This window comes from Panthera uncia, assembly GCF_023721935.1.
Source record: "Panthera uncia isolate 11264 chromosome C1 unlocalized genomic scaffold, Puncia_PCG_1.0 HiC_scaffold_4, whole genome shotgun sequence".
NCBI lineage: Eukaryota > Metazoa > Chordata > Mammalia > Carnivora > Felidae > Panthera > Panthera uncia.
Window position 1 is genome coordinate 92,509,839 of NW_026057585.1, and position 21,151 is coordinate 92,530,989.

General features: G+C 54.8%; 1 protein-coding gene across 1 annotated transcript in view; it reads right to left on the reverse strand.

Moving 5' to 3' along the window:
• PADI1 (peptidyl arginine deiminase 1) overlaps positions 1-18,638 on the reverse strand; it is a 39,314-nt gene extending 20,676 nt beyond the window's left edge. Inside the window, exons 1-3 of the mRNA XM_049617978.1 lie at positions 18,547-18,638; positions 1,362-1,542; positions 123-195 (exon numbers count right to left, since the gene is read on the reverse strand). Coding sequence (XP_049473935.1) covers positions 123-195; positions 1,362-1,542; positions 18,547-18,638 — 346 coding nt within the window. The remainder of the gene's footprint in view (positions 1-122; positions 196-1,361; positions 1,543-18,546) is intronic.
• Positions 18,639-21,151: the final 2,513 nt, after the last annotated feature.

Genomic DNA, 21,151 nt, shown 5'->3' on the forward strand with positions numbered 1-21,151 from the left:
GCCTCTGAAGAAGCTCCTTGCTGGTGGAGGAAGATGGCCATGGGCCTTGCACTGAGGGGTTCCCCTAAGGCCCTCGGGGGGCAACATGGAGGGGGGAGGGGATATGGGGGGGCAGTACTTACCGACAGCGGTAAGGTAAAGCACGCTGTGGCCCAGGGTGCCAGCCTCCTGCCGCCCGAAGTAGGAGACCTTCACCTGTGGGGACATCGTCAGCCCTGAGCCAGCACGGCCACCCCTTCAGAGGTGGCAGTGGCAGAGGGAGTAGGAGGGACGGTCCCGCTTAGAGGTGGGGACCCCTGGGCACCCCAAGACGCTCCCCGCCGCAGAAGGTCCAAGATTCAGTCTCCCGGCTTGGACTCAGGGCTGCCTTCCCTGCTAGAGAGGCTGTGCCTGGCTCCCCGGTCCAGGGCCGGGCTGAAGAAGCAAGCAGGGCCCGGCCGTGCGGGGCGCATCCTAGAGGGAGCAACGAGACCCTCGGGAATCCGTGGAGACGTCAAAGAGGACGAGGGAGGGAAGGGGCCGCCGACGCCATTGATGGAGGCAAGTTACTCGGACTGTCTAGCCTTCTGTGTCTTCATCTGGAAAATGGGACATCTCCCCAATAAAAGCCAATGGTCACGGCTTCTCCCATGGCCCGGAATGCACGCCAAGTGCTCCACCAGGGAGTCCAGGCCCCCAACATGGCCCCAAGAGTCCAGGCCCATTCACAGTGGGGCCACTCCGGCCCCCTCCCCCCACCCCTGCGGGCATGCAGCTAGGAAGCAGAAGAGGTAGGATTTGAACCCTTGGCAGGCTCCAGGGCCCCTGCTCTGGAGGGGGAGAACAGCCGCACAGCCTCTGCCTCTTGCCTGCCGGGGGAGAAAGGGCCAAGTCAGTGACCCAGTGGGTCGCCGTGCGTGCCGTGGGTGCCCGGGGGTGAGTGACGAGGGCGTGAAGGAGAGAAGCCTTCCTTCTCCCTTCGCTACGGGGACACACACACATCCAGGAAGGCACCTGCGTCTGCGGGCACGCGCGCATGCGCGGGCCCGCGGTGTTGCTGCGGGGTCCCGCCCGCTACGGGGGCTTGTTTCCGGGTCTGTGTGTAGCCCGGGCACGGGGCTTAGTGGGGAGGTGCTTGTGAACTTGAGCGGACGCGCAGGCGGGCCGTTTTTATGGGCATATCCATCCGCGCGTGTACGTGTGACGTTGCCGTGCTGGGGTGTGCTTGCGTGTGCGGGGTGTCTGTGGAGCTGTATCGGGACGCGTTACGTGGATGGAGGTGTCAGAGGGGGATACGTGGGTGGGGTTGAGCTTGGGTGGGGGTTGGGAGATGCAGCCTCTGACTGTGGAGACGAGGGCGGGGAGGGGGGTGGGGCGCTTACCTTGAGATCATGTAAGTCCTTACTGGCCGCGTCCACGGATACGGTCACATCCACGTTGGCGTCCAGGGGCCAGCGGGTCTTGCCTGTGGGCACTGTCACCCGTGCTGGGTCATAGATCACGAACACCTCCACTCCGGGGCTCCCGGAGACCCCGAAGGTCTCGGCACCCTTGGGCACATCACTGATAGAAAGGAGAGAGGGCAGTTTCCGGCGGACTCGGGACGGAGGCCTCAGCAGGGTAGTGGGGGCTGGGGCAGCCAAGCGACACAAGCCTCAGCACCCCCTAACCTGCCACTGGCCAGGAGACCAGCCCAGCTGTGCATCAGGCAGCCTGGACTCCATCCCAGCTCCCCACTGATTCCCCAGGACCCCGCCCTGGGCACCTTGTCCTCTGGCCTCAGTCTCCCCGACCGTAACCTGAGGGGTTGGAGCAGAGCATTGGCTCTAGTGACAGGGCCCCTTCAGCGGACCCCAGGTGGAATCCAAGAGGCAGCGGGGCATGGAGCTGAGCCACGGTTTTAACCCCCGCACGCTGACAGTGGTCCCCGAGGCTCCAGAGAGCGGAGACCGCCAACCTCTGGAGACCCCACCCCCCACCCCAAGGCTTCCCGTTCTGATAATTGCAAATTCTCCAACCCAATAGGGAACCCACTTGGCCATCCACCTCTCACCACCTGACGGCCGGGCAGCCTCCTCACTGGTCTCCCTGTCCCCACCCGTGCCCCCTCTGTTCCACACACAGCACACTTGAGCAGACTGTGCTGTTCCTTCGCTCAAAAGCCGTGGCTCCTGTCCCACAGTAGCTTACCAGGCCCCCTGTGATGTGCCCCCTGCCACCTCCCTGACCTTCTCCTCCCCCACTCTGCTCCCCCTCATCCTCTCTGCTCCAGCCACATTGACCTCCCTGCTGGTCCATGAAGCCAGTCTGTCCTGCCTCAGGGCCTTTGCACTGACTGTTTCCTCTGCATAGGATGCTCTTCCCCCAGATATCCACAGGGCCCATTCCCTTACCCTCTTCAGGGTTCTGCTTAAAGGTTGCCTTCTCAGTGAGCCCCCCATCACTCCATTTAATGCTGCACCTTGCCCCCACCTTCTCCCCCTCCACCCTATCCCTCTCACTCCGCTCTGATAGCTAGGCCCCAGGGTTCCATGAAGCTCTTGGCCGTGCGGATCCCATACCCTAGAGGGGAAGTTGAACAACAGAACTATGCGTCAGTGTTTCTCCGTCCCCCTACATGTCAGGGCTCTTCCCTGCCGTTCCCCAGGACAGAGCCATCAGCCTCAAGGCTCAAGGTAAAGTCCACTTGCAGACGTCCACCTGTCTGCAAAGATGCTGGGCCAGAGGGGTCCTGCCTCTATCCTTTCCTGGGCTGCTGAGAACCCAGCCAGATATTAAACCCTCTGGAGAAACCAGACACCCCTCCGAAACCACCACCACGGTCACCTGCGCCCATCAAACTGCCTCCATTGACAATGTTGATGGGGGTTGTGGTTATAAGAACCCCAAGTCCCACTCAGTGCCTGGCTCCCTGATGCTCAGCACGGCCCTGCAAAGCAGTTATCACTCTCCTCATTTCTCAGAGGCAGCCGGGACAGAGAAGAGACTGGAGCCCTGCAGGCCGCTGGCCAGACCCGCCCCCGCCACCCCCACTCATCCCCATGAGCCATGGTACCTTCGGGAACCCCCATCTCGCACGCCCTTCGTCCTCGTTTAAACAGCACGGGAACCCGCCTGATGTTCACCCTCTGATCTGACCCCGCCTCCCATCCGCCCCCACTCCCAGACCATCCCATGTGCCACCAGGTGTGCGGGGGGGGGGGGGGCTCATCTCATCTCAGAGTATTTCCTTGACCTTCCTGCTGCCTCAGAAACCTGCTCCCCACAGTGGGCAGCGTCCCCTTGCAGCCCTCTCAATGGTGGCCAGTTCCCCCTCATTCCCCCTCGACCGGGGCCCAGAGGTGGGTGGGAGTCCTGCGTGCTCTTTCTTCCCTGTCACTTCCAGATCGTTGTCACTCTGCCCTCATTCCTGGAGGGGGCCGATGTCTGCCACTACCTACAATTTCAGAAGCCAGGTGGGTGATGGGCCGGCACCGGGCGTCCCAGTGCCTGACCTCCTTCCCCAGCGACCCTGTCCTCCACCCTCTCCCAGGGCAGACCCTAGACTTTGTCATCACTGAGAACTGCGCCCACCACAGACTCCCCTACCAGCAGCCCGGGGATTCCTCCTGCTCACCTGCCAGCTCCCTCCCCTAACACACCAACCCCATGAAGCCCCCAGCTCCGCAGCCACTGAAGGTGCCATCCCCCCTGGGCAGCCCAGGGCTGCCTGTTCTCCCTCCCCTTCGCAGGCTTAGAGTCCCTAGCCTGTGTCACAGTCACTCCCCGGTACCGCTTGACTCTCTGCGCCCCTTGCTCTCCATCCGACTGCCTAAGCACCGCCCCAGCCCCCATCAAACTGCCTCCCTCCCCACTGTGCACCTGCACCCACACAGTTGACTGCAGCCCACCCAGATTCGCCATCACTGTCCTCAAGGGACCCTTGTCACTGCCCAGCAGCCTTACAACATTTCTGGGGGCTGGATAGCCTGGGAGGGAGGGGCTGGTGTCAGGCCGATTTTGGGGTTCCATCTCCAGAGTTCCGGCTCTGAGCCCTGGGGCCAGGCTTTGGGGCCTGGGCTCTGCGTTCTGACGTCCGAGTGGAACCTGGGTGTGGCCCTAGAATGACCTGGTGCTCAAGATGGGGACAGGACTGGGCTGCCCCAAATTTCTCCCCCCGCTTCTTGCCTACGACCCATCTGCCTGAGGTGGCGGGGCCTTCGTCTCTTCAGCTCCCTTCCTTTACAGGAAAACGCCTCAGAAGTTGAGTGTGCTTGCTGTCTGACTCTGTCTCCCTGTGGTCCCTGTGACCTGCCACTAATCAGGGACATAAATGTGGATTGATGTTTTCATTTGTGTCCAAGAAGAAAATGGAAGGAGGGGCGCCTGGGAGGCTCAGTCAGTTGAGTGTCCAACTTCGGCTCGGGTCATGATCTCACGGTTCACGGGATCGAGCCCCGCATCGGGCTCTGTGCTGACGGCTCGGAGCCCGGAGCCTGCTTCGGATTCTGCGTCTCCCTCTCTCTCTGCCCCTCCCCCACTCATGCTCTGTCTCTGTCTCTCTCTGTCTCAAAAACAAATAAACATTAAAAAAAGAAGAAGAAGAAAATGGAAGGGAAGCAGTGAAAACTTTCACTCCGTCAGTGCCTCGGGCAACCTCTTTGCTGAGTTAGCTAATGCTGGACTAACAGCTTCCCCCCCCCCCCCCCCTTTTTGTGCTAATCTCAACCTAACACACCTTTAAAGTTAATCTGCATTGATCTCCTTTCCTTCATCAATAAAGCAATAAATGTGAGTCCTGGTTTGTAGCCTTTGCCAATTTCTGTGGTACAGAGGCTTCCAGCAACAGCCACATTCAAGTTGCCAATGTAACATCAACGAATTCAGAGTTGCAAAGAAATACACGATCACACCTGGTGTGCAACTAGTTCTCCCGGACGGACGGACGGTGGTGAATGATGTCAGAGCATAGATTGCAGTAGAGTCCAGTAACATCGTAAGGAAGCAGTGCGTTTTGAGTTGTTACCGTTGTTTTAAATATAATTTATTTGATTGCAAACACGTAGAGTTTCATTTTAAATACTGTCATGGCTGTGTTTAGCAGCAGGCTGGTAAACTTCCTAAAAATGGGCAATGAGGTGCTCTTAGGGAAGGACCCTGCCTGCTAAAAATAGGCCCTGTTCACCTCTCTCCTAGCCTTCTCCAAAGGAACTCACAGCCCTTACCAGGTGACGTGCCCTGGGGAAAAGGAAATAATCAGACTTTTCTGGTTTTAGTAGACACTGGCTCCGAACTGAGGCTAATTCCAAGAGACCCACATGTCACGGCCACCTGCCAGTCAGAGCAGAGGCTTTTAGCAGTCAGGTGATCAATGGGGTTAGCTCAGGTCCAGCTCCCAGTGGGTCTAGTAGGTCTCCAAACCCATTCTATTGGGGGGTGGGGGTTATCCCCAAACCCATTCTATTGGCGGGGGGTTATCCCCCAGATCTGGAACACGTAATTGGAGTAGACACCCAACGACAGGCAGGGCCACCTTACAGACATTCCTATGAGTGTGTCCCAGGGGGCTCCAGCCCACCTGGCCCCAGGGCTTGGTGCTCAGTCCTCTCTGGTGACACTCATTCCCTTGATGATCTCCACCTGCCACCCTGAGATGCTTAGAAACCCCACTTTCCATCTCCAGACCCTTATAGCAAACTGTTTTTTGAACATCTCCCTTAGGTGAGTAACAGACATTTTAAATTTAATGTGTCTGTATATAAGCATAAAGGGAACAATCCAGCAAGAAGATACAATTTTAAATATTTATGCACCCAACATGAGAGCACCCAAATACATGCAGCAGCTAATAACCAACATAAAGAAGGTAATTGATGGTAACACAATAATAGTAGGGGACTTTCACACCCCTCTTACACCAATGGACACATCATCCAAATAGAAAATCAACAAGGCAACAGTGGCTTTGGATGACCCATTGGACCAGATGGGTCTAACAGATATATTTGGAACATTCCATCTTAAAAGAGCAGAATACGCATTCTTCTCAAGTACACATGGAACGTTCCCCAGAATAAATCACATGTTAGGCCACAAAACAAGCCTCAACAAATTCAGAAAGACTGTAGTCATACCATACATCTTTTCTGATCACAACACTATGAAACTAAAAATCAACCACAAGAAAAAATCTGGAAAGAACACAAATACTTGGAGGTTACATAACACGCTTCTAAACAAAGAATGTTTCAATGAATGAAACAAGAAATCAAAGAGGAAATTAAAAAGAAATACCTAGAGACAAATGAAAATGAAAACACAACCGTCCAAAATCTTCAGAATGCAGCAAGAGTGGTTGTAAGAGGGAAGTTTATGGCAGTACAAGCCTCACTCAAGAAGCAAGAGAAATCTCAACTAAACAATGTAACCTTACACCTAAAGGACCTAGAAACTAGAAAACAAACAAAACTCAAAACCAGAAGAAGGTAATGATAAAGATCAGAGCCAAAACAAACGAAGTAGAAACTAAAATAACAATTGAACACATTGATGAAACCAGGAGCTGGCTCTTTGAAAAGATCAACAAAATTGATAAACCTTTAGCCAGACCTAAAAGAGAGAGAGAGAAAACTCAAATAAACAAAATCAGAAACAAAGAGGAGAAATAACAAGGGACACAACAGAAATACAAAGGATTATAAGAGAATATGATGAAAAATTATGTGCCAACAGACTGGACAACCTAGAAGAAACGGATGAATTCCTAGAGATATACAACCTACCAAAAATGAAACAGGAAGAGACAGAAAAATCGAACAGAACAATAGCCAGCAATGAAATTGAATCAGTAATAATAAAATAAAATAAAGCTCCCAACAAACAAAAGTCCAGGATCAGATGGCTTCACAAGTGAATTCTACCAAACATTCAAAGAAAAGCCAATACCCGTTCTACACAAGAGAAAGGGAAAAAACCAAATTATCGTTTCAAGAGAAGCAGAAAAGGCATCTGACAAAGTTCAACATCCATTTGTGACAAAACCCCTCAACATGTAGGTTTAGAGTTAACATACGCCAACATAATAAAGGCCTTAAATGGAAACCCACAGCTAGGATCATACCCTGTGGGGAAAAACTGACAGCCTTTTCCCTAAGGTCAGAAACAAGACGAGGACGTCACTCTCACCACTTTTATTCAACATAGCACTGGAAGTCCTAACCACAGCAACCAAGCAACAAAAAGAAAAAAGCATCCATATTGGTAAAGAAGAAGTAAAATTGTCATGATCCTCAGACGACATGATACCATATATTTAAAACCCTAAAGGCTCCACCAAAAAACTAGCAGAGCTGATAAATGCATTCAGTAAGGTTGCAGGATACGAAATCAATATACAGAAATCGGTTGCATTTTTAGACGCTAATAATGAAGCAGCAGAAAGAGAAATTAAGAAAACAATTCCATTGACAATTGCACCAAAAATATTAAAATACCTAGGAAGAAACTTAACCAGGGAGGTGAAAGACCTGTAGTCTGTTAACTATAAAACACTGATGAAAGAAATTAAAGATGACACAACCAAATGAAAAGATATTCCGTGCAGCTGAATTGGAAGAACAAATCTTGTTTAAATGTCCATACTTTCCAAAGCAACCTACGGATTTAATACAATCCAAAATACCAACAGCATTTTTCACACAATAGAACAAATAATCCTAAAATCTGCATGGAACCACAGAAGACCCTGAATAGCCAAAACGATCCTGAAAAAGAAGAACAAAATTAGAAGTATCAAAATTCCAGATATCAAGATATACTACCAAGCTATAGTAATCAAAACGGTGTGGAACTGGCACAAAAAGAAACCCGTTGATCAATGCAACAGAATAGAGAATCCAGAGGGGCGCCTGGGTGGCTCAGTTGGTTGGGCGTCCGACTTTGGCTCAGGTCATGATCTCGCGGTTTGTGGGTTCGAGCCCCGCGTCGGGCTCTGTGCTGACAGCTCAGAGCCTGGAGCCTGCTTCGGATGCTGTGTCTCCCTCTTTCTCTGTTCCTCCCCTGCTCGTTCTCTGTCTCTGTCTCTCAGAAATAAAATAAACGTAAAAAAAAAATAAAAAAAGAATAGAGAATCCAGAAAAAAAAACCCACAATTATATAGTCAATTAAACTTCAACAAAGGAGGCAAAAATATGCACTGGGGGAAAAGACAGTCTCTCCGACAAATGGTATTGGGAAAACTGGACAGCAACATGCAAAAGAATAAAACTGGACTACTTTCTTACACCATCCACAAAAATAAAATCAAAATGGGCTAAGGACCTAAATGTGAGACCTGAAACAATAAAATTCCTAGAAGAGAACATAGGCAGTCATTTCTCTGACATCGGCCATAGCTGCATTTTTCTAGATATGTCTCACGAGGCAAGGGAAACAAAAGCAAAAATCGGCTCTTTGACTACAGCAACATAAAATACTTCTGCACAGCAAAGGAAGCAATCATCAAAACTAAGAGACAACCTACTGAATGGGAGAAGATGGTTGCAAATGACATATCTGATAAAGGGTTAGTATGCAAAATATGTAAAGAACTTATACAACTCCACCCCCCAAAAAACCAACAATCCAATCAAAAATGGGCGGGAGACATGAACAGACATTTCTCCAAGGAAGACATCCAGATGGCCAACAGACAGGTGAAAAGATGCTCCACATCACTCATCATCGGGGAAATGCAAATCAAAGCTACAGTGAGAGAAGCTCCTGGGTGGCTCAGTCAGTGGATGTCCAACTCTTGACTGTGGCTCAGGGCATGATCTCAGGGTTGTGGGATCGAGCCCTGCATTGGGCCCTGAGCTGAGCACGGAGCCTGCTTAAGATTCTCTCTCTCCCTCTCTCTCTTCCCCTCGCCTTCTCACTCTCTAAGAGAAAGAAAGAAAGAAAGAAAGAAAGAAAGAAAGAAAGGGAGGAAGGAAGGAAGGAAGGAAGGAAGGAAGGAAGGAAGGAAGGAAGGAAGGAAGGAACAGTAAGATATCACCTCACACCTATCAAAATGGCTAAAATCAAAAACACAAGAAATAACAACAAGGACTGGCAAGGATGTGAATGCGAACTTTTTGCGTTTTGGTGGGAACGCAAACTGGCGCAGCCACTCTGGAAAATGGTACGGAGGTGAGTCAAAAAAACTAAAAATAGAATTACCATAGGATCCCATCATCTCCCTATTGAGTGTTTACCCAAGCAACACGAAAACGCGAATTTGAAAAGATACGTGCGCTGTCGCAGCGTTATTTACCAATCGCCAAATTATGGAAGGAGCCCAAGCGTCTATCACTAGACGAACAGTCAAGAAGACGTGCTAGCGACACGTGTCGTATACGCATGCGCACAGTGGAATATTAGTCAGCCATAAGAAAGGACACAAATCTTGCCGTATGCGAACGTGGCTGGATCTAGAAAGCACAACGCCAAGGAACATAAGGGCGGATACCAAACGACTTCAGTCGTGGTGGAATTTAAGAAACAAAACAGAGGAACAAAGGAAAAAAGAGAGAGAGAAAGCAAAAAAACAGACTCTGCACAAAAAGCCTGATGGCTACCAGAGGGGAGGTTACCCATGGGGGAATGGGGGAAATAGCGGATGGGACGGAGAACATACTTATCGTACGGAGCGCTGACGGGCATACAGAATTGTTGGGTCGCTGTATCGTGCACCTGGAACTAGCCAACACTGCATGTTAACTATACTGGAATAATTAAAAGAAGGGGAAAAAGACCTCCTACTCTAGAAAACGATAATAATATAAATAAATAAGTAAATCAATGTGAAGCGTCCAAAACCGAACTCCTACTTCCCCACCCCCGCCCCGTCCAAACGTGCCCAACACCTTGCACTGCCTCTCCGTCCTCAAGTTCATCCTGGGGTGCCCCCCCTCCCCCCTTCCCTCCCACTCACACCCAGCACCCCAGCAGACCCTAACGCCTCTGCGTCCACATCATCTCCAAAGCTGACACTCTCACCTCCTCCACAGCTAACGCCCTGGTGCTGACCACCAATTGCTTTCACTCGGATTTTGTAAAATGGCTGGTCTCCTGCCGCCCTCGGTCTGTTCTTGACACGCTTTTTTTTTTTTTTTTTTAAGTGCCATGGTGTCCCTCCTGCTCGTAAGCCTTCCACAGAGCCTCTGTGGTCTGCCCCCAACTGGCTTCCTGGCCATGTGACTCCTCTCCCCCTCCCACGAACCCACCTCCTTGCTCCCCCTCCGGCATGCTTGGCGCACTCCCACCCCAGGCCCTTTGCACCTGCAGTTCTCGTTAATCACAATGTTCAGCTCGCAGATATCCACTGGGGCCTCGCTCCCTCAGCTCCTTCTCCGAGAGGTCGTCTCTGCCCAATTTAGGACAGTGCGATAGAGAGGACACCACGAACCCCATGCTCCCTAGCCCCGTGACCCAACGTCATTGCCCCCGACATCTGCTCATTTTGACATATTTGCTTCTTGCCTGCCCCTCCCGTTTCTCCCTCTAGAATACAGCCGTTTCCCACACCCCCCCACCCCACTTGACTCTCTCTAATGCTGCTGTCACCTGAGCATCCAGCTCAGCGCCTGGCCTGGAGCGGAAGCACAATGAGCCCTTGTGTTCAGGATAAACCCCGGAACCCAAGACTGCCCTGGATTTGAATCCAAACCTCCTGGCCCCAGAGCCTGGGCCCGCTGATCCCGAGAGCAAGTAGGCATGAGCCCCGGGCCCCCAGCTGGCGGCAGAAAGGTTCCCGGCTCGTGGGAGCCTTTCAAGGGGAGCGGGGTTCCGGGGGGCCAGTCCCCGGCTTTGGGCAAAAGTTGACATTTCCAAGTCACGGCCCTGGCGCAAAGCTCCCTTATTTGGAGTAAGAAATAATAGAAACAGCGAGGACAACAACGGGGGTAAAAGAAGAGGGGCGCAGAGCGGACCTTCCGAGCCCAGCCTGCTCCTCGCCCCCCACCTTGCTCAGTCACTACGTCTCAGCTCGCAATCTCCGGGGTGCCGGGAGTCCGGGCTCGGCTTGTCTCCTCCCTGCAGGCGGCAGATGAGTCCCTAAACGGCCGCCTCTGCAGGTCTCCCCTGCCCTGTGCCCACCCACCCGCCTTCCAGGTTCCGTCACTCACATACATCCAGGCAACTTCCCGTGCCTGGGCTGCCTCTCGGGATGGAAAAGGTGTTAAAAGAGCCAAGGCTATCCCACCAGGAGCTTCGCAGACTGGGAGGGGGAGGGAGAGGAAGGGAACCCCCGGAGGGGCTGCTGTTTCTCCCTGGTGCCCACGCTGGGCAGGTGACGCCAGGCAGGCACTTGCCGCCTCAGATTCTCATTCGATGCCATCCGCCACCCACGAACCCGAGCCCCGGGCCTCGATGAGAGGGTTCGCAGCGCCCTTTCCTCGTCGCTCAGGCTCCCGGATCTGCGGGCGGGGCCGTGGATGCAGGGCGGCTCTTGGGGGTGTCGCCAGCGGGCGTGGGAGGTTGTGGCGAGCTCCGGGCCCACCCGCGGCAGCGGCAGGAGCCTCTCAGGTCACACCTACCCGCCTGCTTGCCTCCAGGGGAGTCTCACCCCGCAGCCCCCAGATCCAGCCCAAACTCACAGTCAGGTGAGGTCATGGGTTTGAAAGCACCCCTTAGATCAGAGGGTCTGAGTCATTACCATACATGTAACCACTGTTGTCTTTATCATCATTTCCGGGGCCCTGCCCTTGCCCTCTGCTTCCCCAGCGCCCTCCTCCTGTCTCTGCAGGGGTGGGGGATGAGGACGGGGAAGGGGGGAGGAGAAACCTTCTGCATGCTTGAAGACCCGTTTCAAATGCCACCTCTTTGGTGGAGGGAATTGTGGGCTCTGTGCGGAGCGTGGTGGGCGCCCTCAAACCTGGTCACTCAACTGCCCTGGGCCTCTATTTTCCCCCTCTGTGAAATGGGCTTAATCCAAAGAGCTACTCCCTAGGGCTGTTGGAGGGATTCCATGAGATGATGCATTTAGAGCGCTTGGCACACCGTGGGTGCTTAAGAGGGATGAGGTTGCCCTTGTCACCGTTACCTTTGCTCCCCCCAGAGCCCCCTACCAGCCCAGACCACTCGGGCCAGATCCCGGCGTCCTCTCCTTCGTGTTCCCACGGGGCTGGTTCACACCTGCCCTGGGGTCCGTTCACGGTTCGTCTGTGTCGCCCAGAGCAGCGTCCTGCCTGACTCACCCTGCACGTCCCCACACCCCACGCCCCAGCCCGGGCCCGGGGGACCAGGTTAATAAAGAGGCTGCAAGGAGAACAGAGTAGATTCCTAGAGAATCTCGCAGAAGGAGGCGCAGAGGGTGGGACGAGGAATTTCAAGTCAACGGGCAATTCCCCGCCAGGCCCACCTGCTCTGGCAAGGCGTGTGCCCACCCACCTGGTAGGGCATAAGGGTGGCATGTGCCACAGGTAATACTGAGGTGGGGTGGATCGGGGGTGGCATTTTCAAGCACCTACCATGGGCCAGGCACGTGCTCAGTGTTTGACGCTCATGATCTCATCCATCCTCGCAACAACCCTCCCCAGTACATGCTGCTGTCCTCATTTAGCAGATGAAAAAACCTCAGAGAGGTTAAGTAACTTTCCCAGGGTCACACAGCTGGCAAAGGGAGGAGGGAGCAGCAGGTTTGTCTTCTCTCTTATGCTGTCCTGGCTGACGTTAAAAGGAACACGGTTGCCCTGAGCACGTCCCCAGCGGGGACCGGAAGGATGAGATCGCTGGGGAAGATACAGGAAGGGAAAAGGAAAATGTTGAAACTTCGCAACATGAGCTCCTCGGTATGGTTCCTCGGCAGTGGACAGGCGAGGCCTAGGGCAGCATGTGGGGCACTGAGTCAGGAAAGTCATGTCCCCTCCTCCCACACACGCACCTGAACTTTACAGGGGTGAGGTCAGTGAAGGCCAAGAGGGCAGCACCCGGGAACTCCTGGCTCCTGCCTGCCCTAAAACAACGAGCCTGTGAAGTATCTGCATAAGCCTTGGGTCAGAAAGGGATCTCGGAGATCATCTTGGCCCGCCTCCTGCCCGTAGTAGGGCTCTATGCTTGAACACTTCTTATGACAGACAACTCACTCTCTCACACCCCTTTGTGTTTTGACAGCTCAGGTAATTAGAAAGCTTTTCCTTTTGCTTAGCTGCACCCTGCCTCCCAGAAGCTTCCTCCCACTGGGGTTCAGCAGGCCATACCTTCTTCTCTCAACTACTCAGAAATTGACTGCCTGACCTCTAAGGACAGGAGAAACACGGCAATCCTGGACAAGTCTCTCCCGTGCCCTCCGTCATTCTTGCCACTTGGACTTCACCAGCCCCCGGGGATAGAGTTCGGAGGTTTGGGGCCCCTCTTCCCAGCCTAGGGTCCGGGCGGGAGGGCAGAGTGGTGCTGACCTGGTCTCGGGGGATGGGAGCATCGTGGCAAAGGACCAGTGCGCCCTGGAGGGTGGCCCAGGGCCCGGTGCTGGGGAGAGGCAAGGGCAGGAGGGGAGAATAATGCAGAATTGGAGGGAAAGGCTGAAAAGCAAGCCAGCGGGCAGCTCTCGAGCAGACCAGGCCAGGCAAGCCTCACGCCCGGCCAGCCACCTGCCCACTGGATGCCCCCAAGGTGCCACCTTCCAGACACCCTAGACTTGAAGTTTTCTAGACTGAAGCCACAAGAGATGCCATAGGGCCAGCCAGCAGGATCCAGCAAGTCCCTTCTGACGCGGCCAGCTCTGTGAGTGCTTCTGCTGGGAGCCAAGAGTCCCACAGAGCTGGCCGGCCCCCACGGGCTCCAGTCCTAAAGGACGGCAGCTCGCCAGGGGTGCACGGAGCTTCCTGCGAGTGCTGCGGGCTGCTCGGCCTCAACACGCATTCCCTGAGCACCTGCTGGGCATGGGGAGGGCGGAGATGGCTCACCCCAGCCCTGCACTGGGAGGGGGGGGGGTCCACACGGGGCAGGTGATCCACAGTCTGCACCACACTTTGACCCTGTTCTAATTCCATCCCCACGGCCCCCCGCCTGCTGAGCTGCTCTCTTCATTTGACAGAAGACGTCTTGAAATTCAAAGGGACCCAGTACAAGAGCTGAGATTGGACCCCACTCGGGGCCTGACTCCAAAGCTCAGCCTCCGCCTCGACCGCCACTCCGCCCCTCGAACTGACCCAGCAACACAGAAGATTCCCAGCTGACGAAGCTTTTGGGTGTCGAACTCAGAGAATTTAGGGTTGGGCACGCCTGGATTCAAATCCCAGCTCCAGCACGGGAGGGCCATGTGACTTTGGGCAAGTCTCCCGACCTCTCTGTACCGCGGTTTCTTTGTCTGCAAAGTGGGGATCGTAGGTGCCCACGTCTCACAGGCTTGCTGTGACATTTCACTGACTATAGTCCTGCCCACGGCCGTTACCGTCACAAAGAGCGTGGGGAACAGGCGGATCCTGGAGAGAGGGCTGGTGGCTCAGAGGATCCTGGTACCTCCCTTCACTCGCCCACTTGACCGAAACTGTGGATTGTTAACATCCACATCCTGAAGTCCTTTTTGCCCTCAGACTAGGATGGGAGCCCCTCACCGGCGGGTACGGGCTGGATGGATCGCCTCCAGAGTCAAGGTCGGCGTGGAGCTGTTCAGTAACATCTGTTAAATGACCACTGTGCGCCGTGGGGTAAAAGGCCACAGAGAGTCCTTCAACTTCCCGACCCTGGTGCGGCTTTCTCCTTGGACCTCCCGGGGTGCTGGCAGTGGCTGACAGAGGTCGGGGAGGGCAATGACTGGCACCTTACAGACCCCACATCACGGGCAGGCATTTTCTCCTAAATCTAGGGTGCGGCCATATCCTCTCCCTCTTTCCTTCCTTCCCAGAGATAATGATTATGGGTAAATTCTGCTCTGTCGTTGTTCAGGGAGGACGCACCCAGGGCCTGGAAGGAGGCCCCAGGCTGGGTAGGCCCTTCTTTCAAGCGGGCCTCTGCCTTCCTGGGAGTGGGGGCTAGAGGCGGGCAAGGGCAGACGGCTGTCACCCACAGGCCTCCCAGCAGAGGCAAACCAGGGGCAAACCTCCCCGCGAGAGAGCCTTGAATGGGGAGTCAGCCGTGAGTTACTGCTTCCCTGTCCCCCGCAGGCCCCCCGTGTGCGGAAGGAAAAGCAAGTGTGGCTGTGCTTATGCGTGTTGTGGACTGTGGAATTCCTCATCTGTAAAACGGGGCCCAAATTCGCAGGTCACAGCAACAAAAAACGTTACCCCCATCTAGCGTGGGCGAAACAGGCGCGGAGCTCCCCGAGGGGCCGCTGTCCTAGGCTGGGTGGCGATTTGCCAGTTCCTTCGAGCCCCACATCCTACCCACCACACCTTCGAGCATCAGGGCCACCTGACAGAGCTGAACAGCTGCTTAGCAGCCCCAAGAGAAGGGAGTGGATGCTTCTCTGGACGGAGCAAAGCTGAGGACATGTCACAAGGAGACCATTTGGGGGGGGGTCAAGAGGAATCGACCTCACACATGAGCAACACCCCCATTCCTTGTGTCTCAAGTGTCCTCTCGGGGTCCCCGGCTGGTCCGCCCACCAAGAAAGGAAGGGCAGGGACTGGGAGGTGAAGAATGAGAATGGAATTCCAGGGCCAAAAATGATGGGAGGAGCGGGGAGGGGAGGGCAGAGTGGCTGATAGGGAGGGTCCCGAAGTCTCAAACGGCAGGTGGCCAGGGAGACCAGGGAGGCAGGGGCACCTGTAGGGTTAAGGAGTGGCTGACCTCAGAGGTCCACCCAGATGCCAGCATTTTCTGTTCCAAGAAATCACCCCCCACCCTTGTCCAGACAGCACGACACGCCGGCCCATCACCCCTCCGTGGAACACAGGGAGGACCCTGGCCTCACATTCTCTAGACACCTCACACTTAAACTGTAAGATTACTTCTAATAAAGGAATGCCGTGTGGCACAGGATGCAGCCAGGAGGAGAGAAGGTCCTCACCCGGCTTTTAAACCCAGGTCCCAGCCTGGCTCTCGGAGCCTGTCAGTCATGACGAATTAGTGTCTGCATCAATCCTGTAATTATCCCATGAGCAGCACAATTATGCTTCATTGTACTTCTGTGCAAGTTAAAAGCATCAATTTAGTCCATGTAAACATTAAGAATATATATATATATAAAATTAAGAATATATATATATATATATATATATATATATATATATACATATATATTCCACCACAAGTTTCAGAACTCTGTTCTGGTGCTTTCCTTCTTTGAAATACACAGAACCGCAGGAAAAAGCAGCCAGCAGCCTGGGGCCTCACGCTGGCTCATCAGAGAGGCCCTGCAGAGTGCCCCCTCCCTGCACACCTCCAATCCTACCCGTCCGATAGGAAGCATCTATTTTGCTTTGATGCTTTTGTGCAGGGCTCGGGGAGGCTCGGGGAGGCTTGGGAGAGATCCAGGAGAATGTCTCTGTCCCCCAGCCAGCCAGCCTTCTCCTCCATTCCAGAAAATAAACATTCATTATGGCCTCTGGGCAGACAAAGAGACCAGACCGCACCAGGCATGGATTCCCCACACTGCCCACCCCCTCTTGTTTGGCCTGAGTCCTCCAGGGGTCACTTCTGAGCAAGGACAAGGACCACCAGGGTAGTCTAACCAGACCTGGAGGGTCAGGGTGGTGAGCTAGCCCGCTGGGGGGGGTGAGGGGTGGTGGGTCAGGGCAGTGAGCTAGTCCATTGGAGGGAAGGGAAGGGGACAGAATCTGTAGCACATGCTAAGGCAGGGTGTTCTTTTCTTTAACATTTGATTTCTTTTTGAGACAGCAAATCCGAACAAAGTGGGCACTGCTCTGAGAGCACCAAGCCCGATGTAGGGCTCGAGCTCACGAACCAACTGTGAGATCACGACCCGAGACGAAGCCGGACATTCGGTCTGCCGAACCACCCAGGCGCCCCTGAGTCACGGGATTTCTAAAGCTTCCTTGGGCCGGGGCGCACAATTACCTCGAACACAAATATTTCTCCAAATAACCAGTCCACGCAGCACCGGGGGGAATTAATCACTTCCCATGACGTCACCCCACATGCCCATCGCCACCGGCCCTGCCAGAGGGCTTAGCTCCTGGGCTGCCCTGGCGACTGAAACACCCCCTCTTCGGGAGGGCTTTCCCCCTTGGACCAGTAAGGCTAAGTAGAAACCCCTTGCTTTTGGCCTCAGCCGGAGCCAGACAACTGGCAATGGGGCAGAGGAGCCCCAAGTTCATCATGGGGTGGAGTCCCCTCCTCCTGATCAGCCCAGGCCCTGGGGGACCTTCAGGCTTCTTCTTCAAACCTTCCCAGGCTGACAGTCCCATGGCCCTTCTCCGTCTATCACAGACCCCATGGGCAGGAAGCCCTGCCTTCAGTCTACTTTTCAGCCAGCTTGCTGCAGAATAAACTTTTGTTTTCTAGTTTCGAGACTCTCGGTGGCTATGTCCCTGGTCGCCACCCGTGCCCCGGTGAAGGCTCCTGAAAGGCTCTTTGGTGGGGGGGCTCTCAAAACGCTCACTCAGGAGCACCCCCTCCCAGAGTCAACCAGAGGCACAGCAGCACGGGCCAGGCTGGGCAGCTTCCTCCTGCCCCACGGCTGGGCCAGCGCCCAAATCTGAGGGTGCCGAGATGCTTGGTGATCCCGAAGGGGGTCCCCAGACAGCACTGCCCTCCGCTCCCACCACACATGCCCCGATCTGTCCTCTGCTCTTGCCGCCCTCTGAGACGTGATGGCAGGGGGAACCCAAGTCCGTCCAGCCCCGCAATCTGCGCACTCGACCTCCACGCTGAACTCAAGAGGGGCTCGGCTCACCTTGTCGGGGCTCGGATGAGGACATGAGGCCCAGCGAGGGCCAGTGACTTGGCCCCCTGCCAGATAGCACGCGAGCATCAGAGCCAGGACCAGAACCCGTGTCTTCTGGCTCCCAGTAAAATGCCTCTGGCCTTAGTCAACAGCACTACGTGCGGCCTAAGTTTCTGAAATGACCTTCCATCTCCTCCAGCAGGGATGGAGACCATAGACAGTGTCAGAGCTGGAAAAGCCCCACACCCGAGGTCCCCAAGTCCAGCTCCCTCAGTGACCAGGTTCTGGTCCTCTATTAACTCCTTGAATCATCCCTCTGACACTCCCCTCCTGATCCCAATCACCCGGGCTGGCCTCCAAGGATCGAGATGCCACACACCCCACACCTCCTTTCAGACATACGGGTCGTGGGCAAGAAACAGAAGGCGGAATTCGGGACGACCCGGTCTTGAGCCCCAGGTCATTCCGCCGTTGCACACAAGTTCCGCTCGGACGTCAGAACGCACCGCCCGGGGCCCAGAGCTGGAACCCTTAACCACAGGCTTGAGGCCAGAGACCTGACCCAGGTGCCCAGGAGACAGAGCCCCAGGATGGGCCTGATACCCTAGCTCCTCCCTCCCAGACTCTCCATCCCACTCCCCCTACTCTGCCGTCAGAGCAACCTCCTACGAGCACCCTCCAGCATGTTCGATCTGTCCACCGGGCACCCACCCCCCCTTGCCTTGGGGTCCTCCGGGGTGGCCCGGCCCAATGCAGCCAGGTGGCTGCCTCTATGTTCTCACCTGTGAACGTCCACGTATGTCTCGACTCCCACCACACACACGGCATAGGTGGGCTTCTTCAGGGACAGCTGCACCGCTCTCTGCGGGGCCATCCTGCGCCCCTGGCTCCCGGCCTCGGCGCGCCCGGTCACCCCAGCTCCTCTCCTGGGCACCAAGTCACCAGGAAGGAGCGCACATTCTGATGGGTCGGTGATTTCCTCCTCCCTTTTAATTTCACCCTGTGACCTGATTAGCTGCCTAAGCCGAGTCCCCACCTCCTGGCTCCGTGCCCAGCCCTCCTCACTCAGGCTACCAATCCAGGAGGCCGGGAGAGGAGGCACCGAGGTCCCTCAGAGAGATGGGGGGAAATGGAGGGACCCCGAGGGAGGAGGGCTCAGCGGTCAGCGGGAGCTCCCCATCAGCCCCGCGTCTCTCGTTCTCCAGCTTTGCCTCTGTTCTGAGACTCCTGGCTCTGAGGGCTGACCAAGTACCGGGTGGAGATCTTATCTCACGCGCTAAGAGATCAGGTAGCATATACAAAGCACAGGGCAGTCAGACCTCCGGGGCTCGAGTCCCCTTACAACCTAGAGCCCCTTACAACCTATGCTCTCGGGCAGTTACCCCACCTCTCAAGACTCTGTTTCCCGGCGCCGAAGACGGTAGTTATACCCGTTCCCTTCGACTGGTTCGGATTCTCCAGAGATGGCAGAAGCCTCCCCCTCCCCCCGCCACCGCCGGCGGGCACCCCTGGCCAGCCCGTGGGGAGGGCCCCTCAGAGGGAGCTCAGGGCAGTGGGCTGGGGACGGCTGATTCGTTTCTCAAAATCCCTTCTTTGCAGCTCCAGCAGGTGCCCCTCCTGCCTGTTGTCAGGGTGTTTGTGGAATCTCAGTGGACAAGCATTCGCTGAGCACCTACTCCGTGTTGGGCCCCCCTTTAGGTGATGGGGATGCAGCTAAGAGTGAAACAGACCGCACACCCTGCCCTGACAGCGTTTGTATTCTGGAAGACACGATTAAGAGTTGAGTCGCCGGTGGCTCGGTCCCAGGGGCGGGGGAGGGTGGCTGGCGGACTGGACCCGGGCGTGAGAGAAAGAGGGGAGTCTGGGATGACAGGAGTGCTTCGGGCCGCAGCCGCTGGAAGGATAGAGCTGTCATAGAGACATGGGGAGGGCTGGGGGTGGGCAGGGCAGGCAGGGGGCTCGGCCGGCCCATGTTGGACCAGTTAGACAGGAAGTGTCTATTAGGCCTCCAGGGGAAGCAATGCTTTACGAGTAACGTGCTCCCTCCATACTGGGCATCGAGGAGGAGGAGGAAGAGGAAGAGAATTCCCTTGAGAAGCACGGGACACCCCCTTGGCCACAGCGTCCCCTCGTTCCCGGCAGCCATCGCACAAGGCAGAATAAGGACGCACAACCAGAAGCCCCACCGTCCACAGGCCTGGGTGAAAGGGTGGCAGAGAGAGAGAGGGAGAAAGGAGGAACACGCTTGCCTGGGGGATGCCAGTCAGATGGGGCAGGAGGGGGACACAACCCCTGCTCCAGGAACCCCCGGCCTGACTAGGAAGATAGGAAGCATTAAAATGGCACGTTTTTCTTAAGTTTATTTATTTATTTTTGAGAGAGACAGAGACAGCGCACGAGCAAGGGAGGGATGGAGAGAGAGGGAAAGAGAGAGAATCCCAAGCAGGCTCAGTGCTGCCAGCACAGAGACCAACGTGGGGCTCAAACTCACAAAACCATGAGATCGTGACCTGAGCTGAAACCAAGAGTCAGAGGTTCAACCGATTGAACCACCCAGGTGCCCCTCAAACATTTATTTGTTCAGTTTGATTTTGAAGATCTTCCTGAAATGTCTTTCTTTTTTTATCATTTTTATGTTTATTTATTTTTGAGAGCAAGAGAGAGCACAAGCAGGGGAGGGGCAGAGAGAGAGGGAGACACAAATCCGAAGCAGGTTCCAGGCTCTGAGCTGTCAGCACAGAGCCCAATGCAAGGCTCAAACTCATGCGCCTCAAGATCATGACCTGAGCCAAAGTCAGACACTTAACCAACTGAGCCACACCCAGGCGCCCCTGAAACATCTTTCTTTATTGCCAACATATCTGATTACAAATGTTCTTAATCTGCAAAGTTCTTTATACCCAATGGCACCAACACAGAGTCTAGGTTTACTCTGTGGACACAGGACCTAGCAACACAGCACAGGGGTTTCCAGGGGGTCACAATGGTTTCCACCCCACCCCCACCCCCACTCATCAGAACATGAGTCACTTTGTTCATATGTAATGTAATGTGGGGTGTAAAAAACAGGTTCCCAAAAAGCACATAGGTATATACCCATTAGAGAAGGATGGATGGATGGATGGATGGATGGATGGATGAGTGGATGGACGGATGGACAGATGGACGGATGGACAGATGGATGGATGGATGGATGAGTGGATGGACGGATGGACTGATGAATGGATGGATGTATGGACGGATGGATGGATGGGTGAGTGGATGGATGGATGAATGGGTTGATGGATGGATGGATGGGTGGATGGATGGGTGGATGGGTTGATGGATGGATGGATGGATGGGTGGATGGATGGGTGGATGGATGGATGAATGGATGGATGAGTAGAT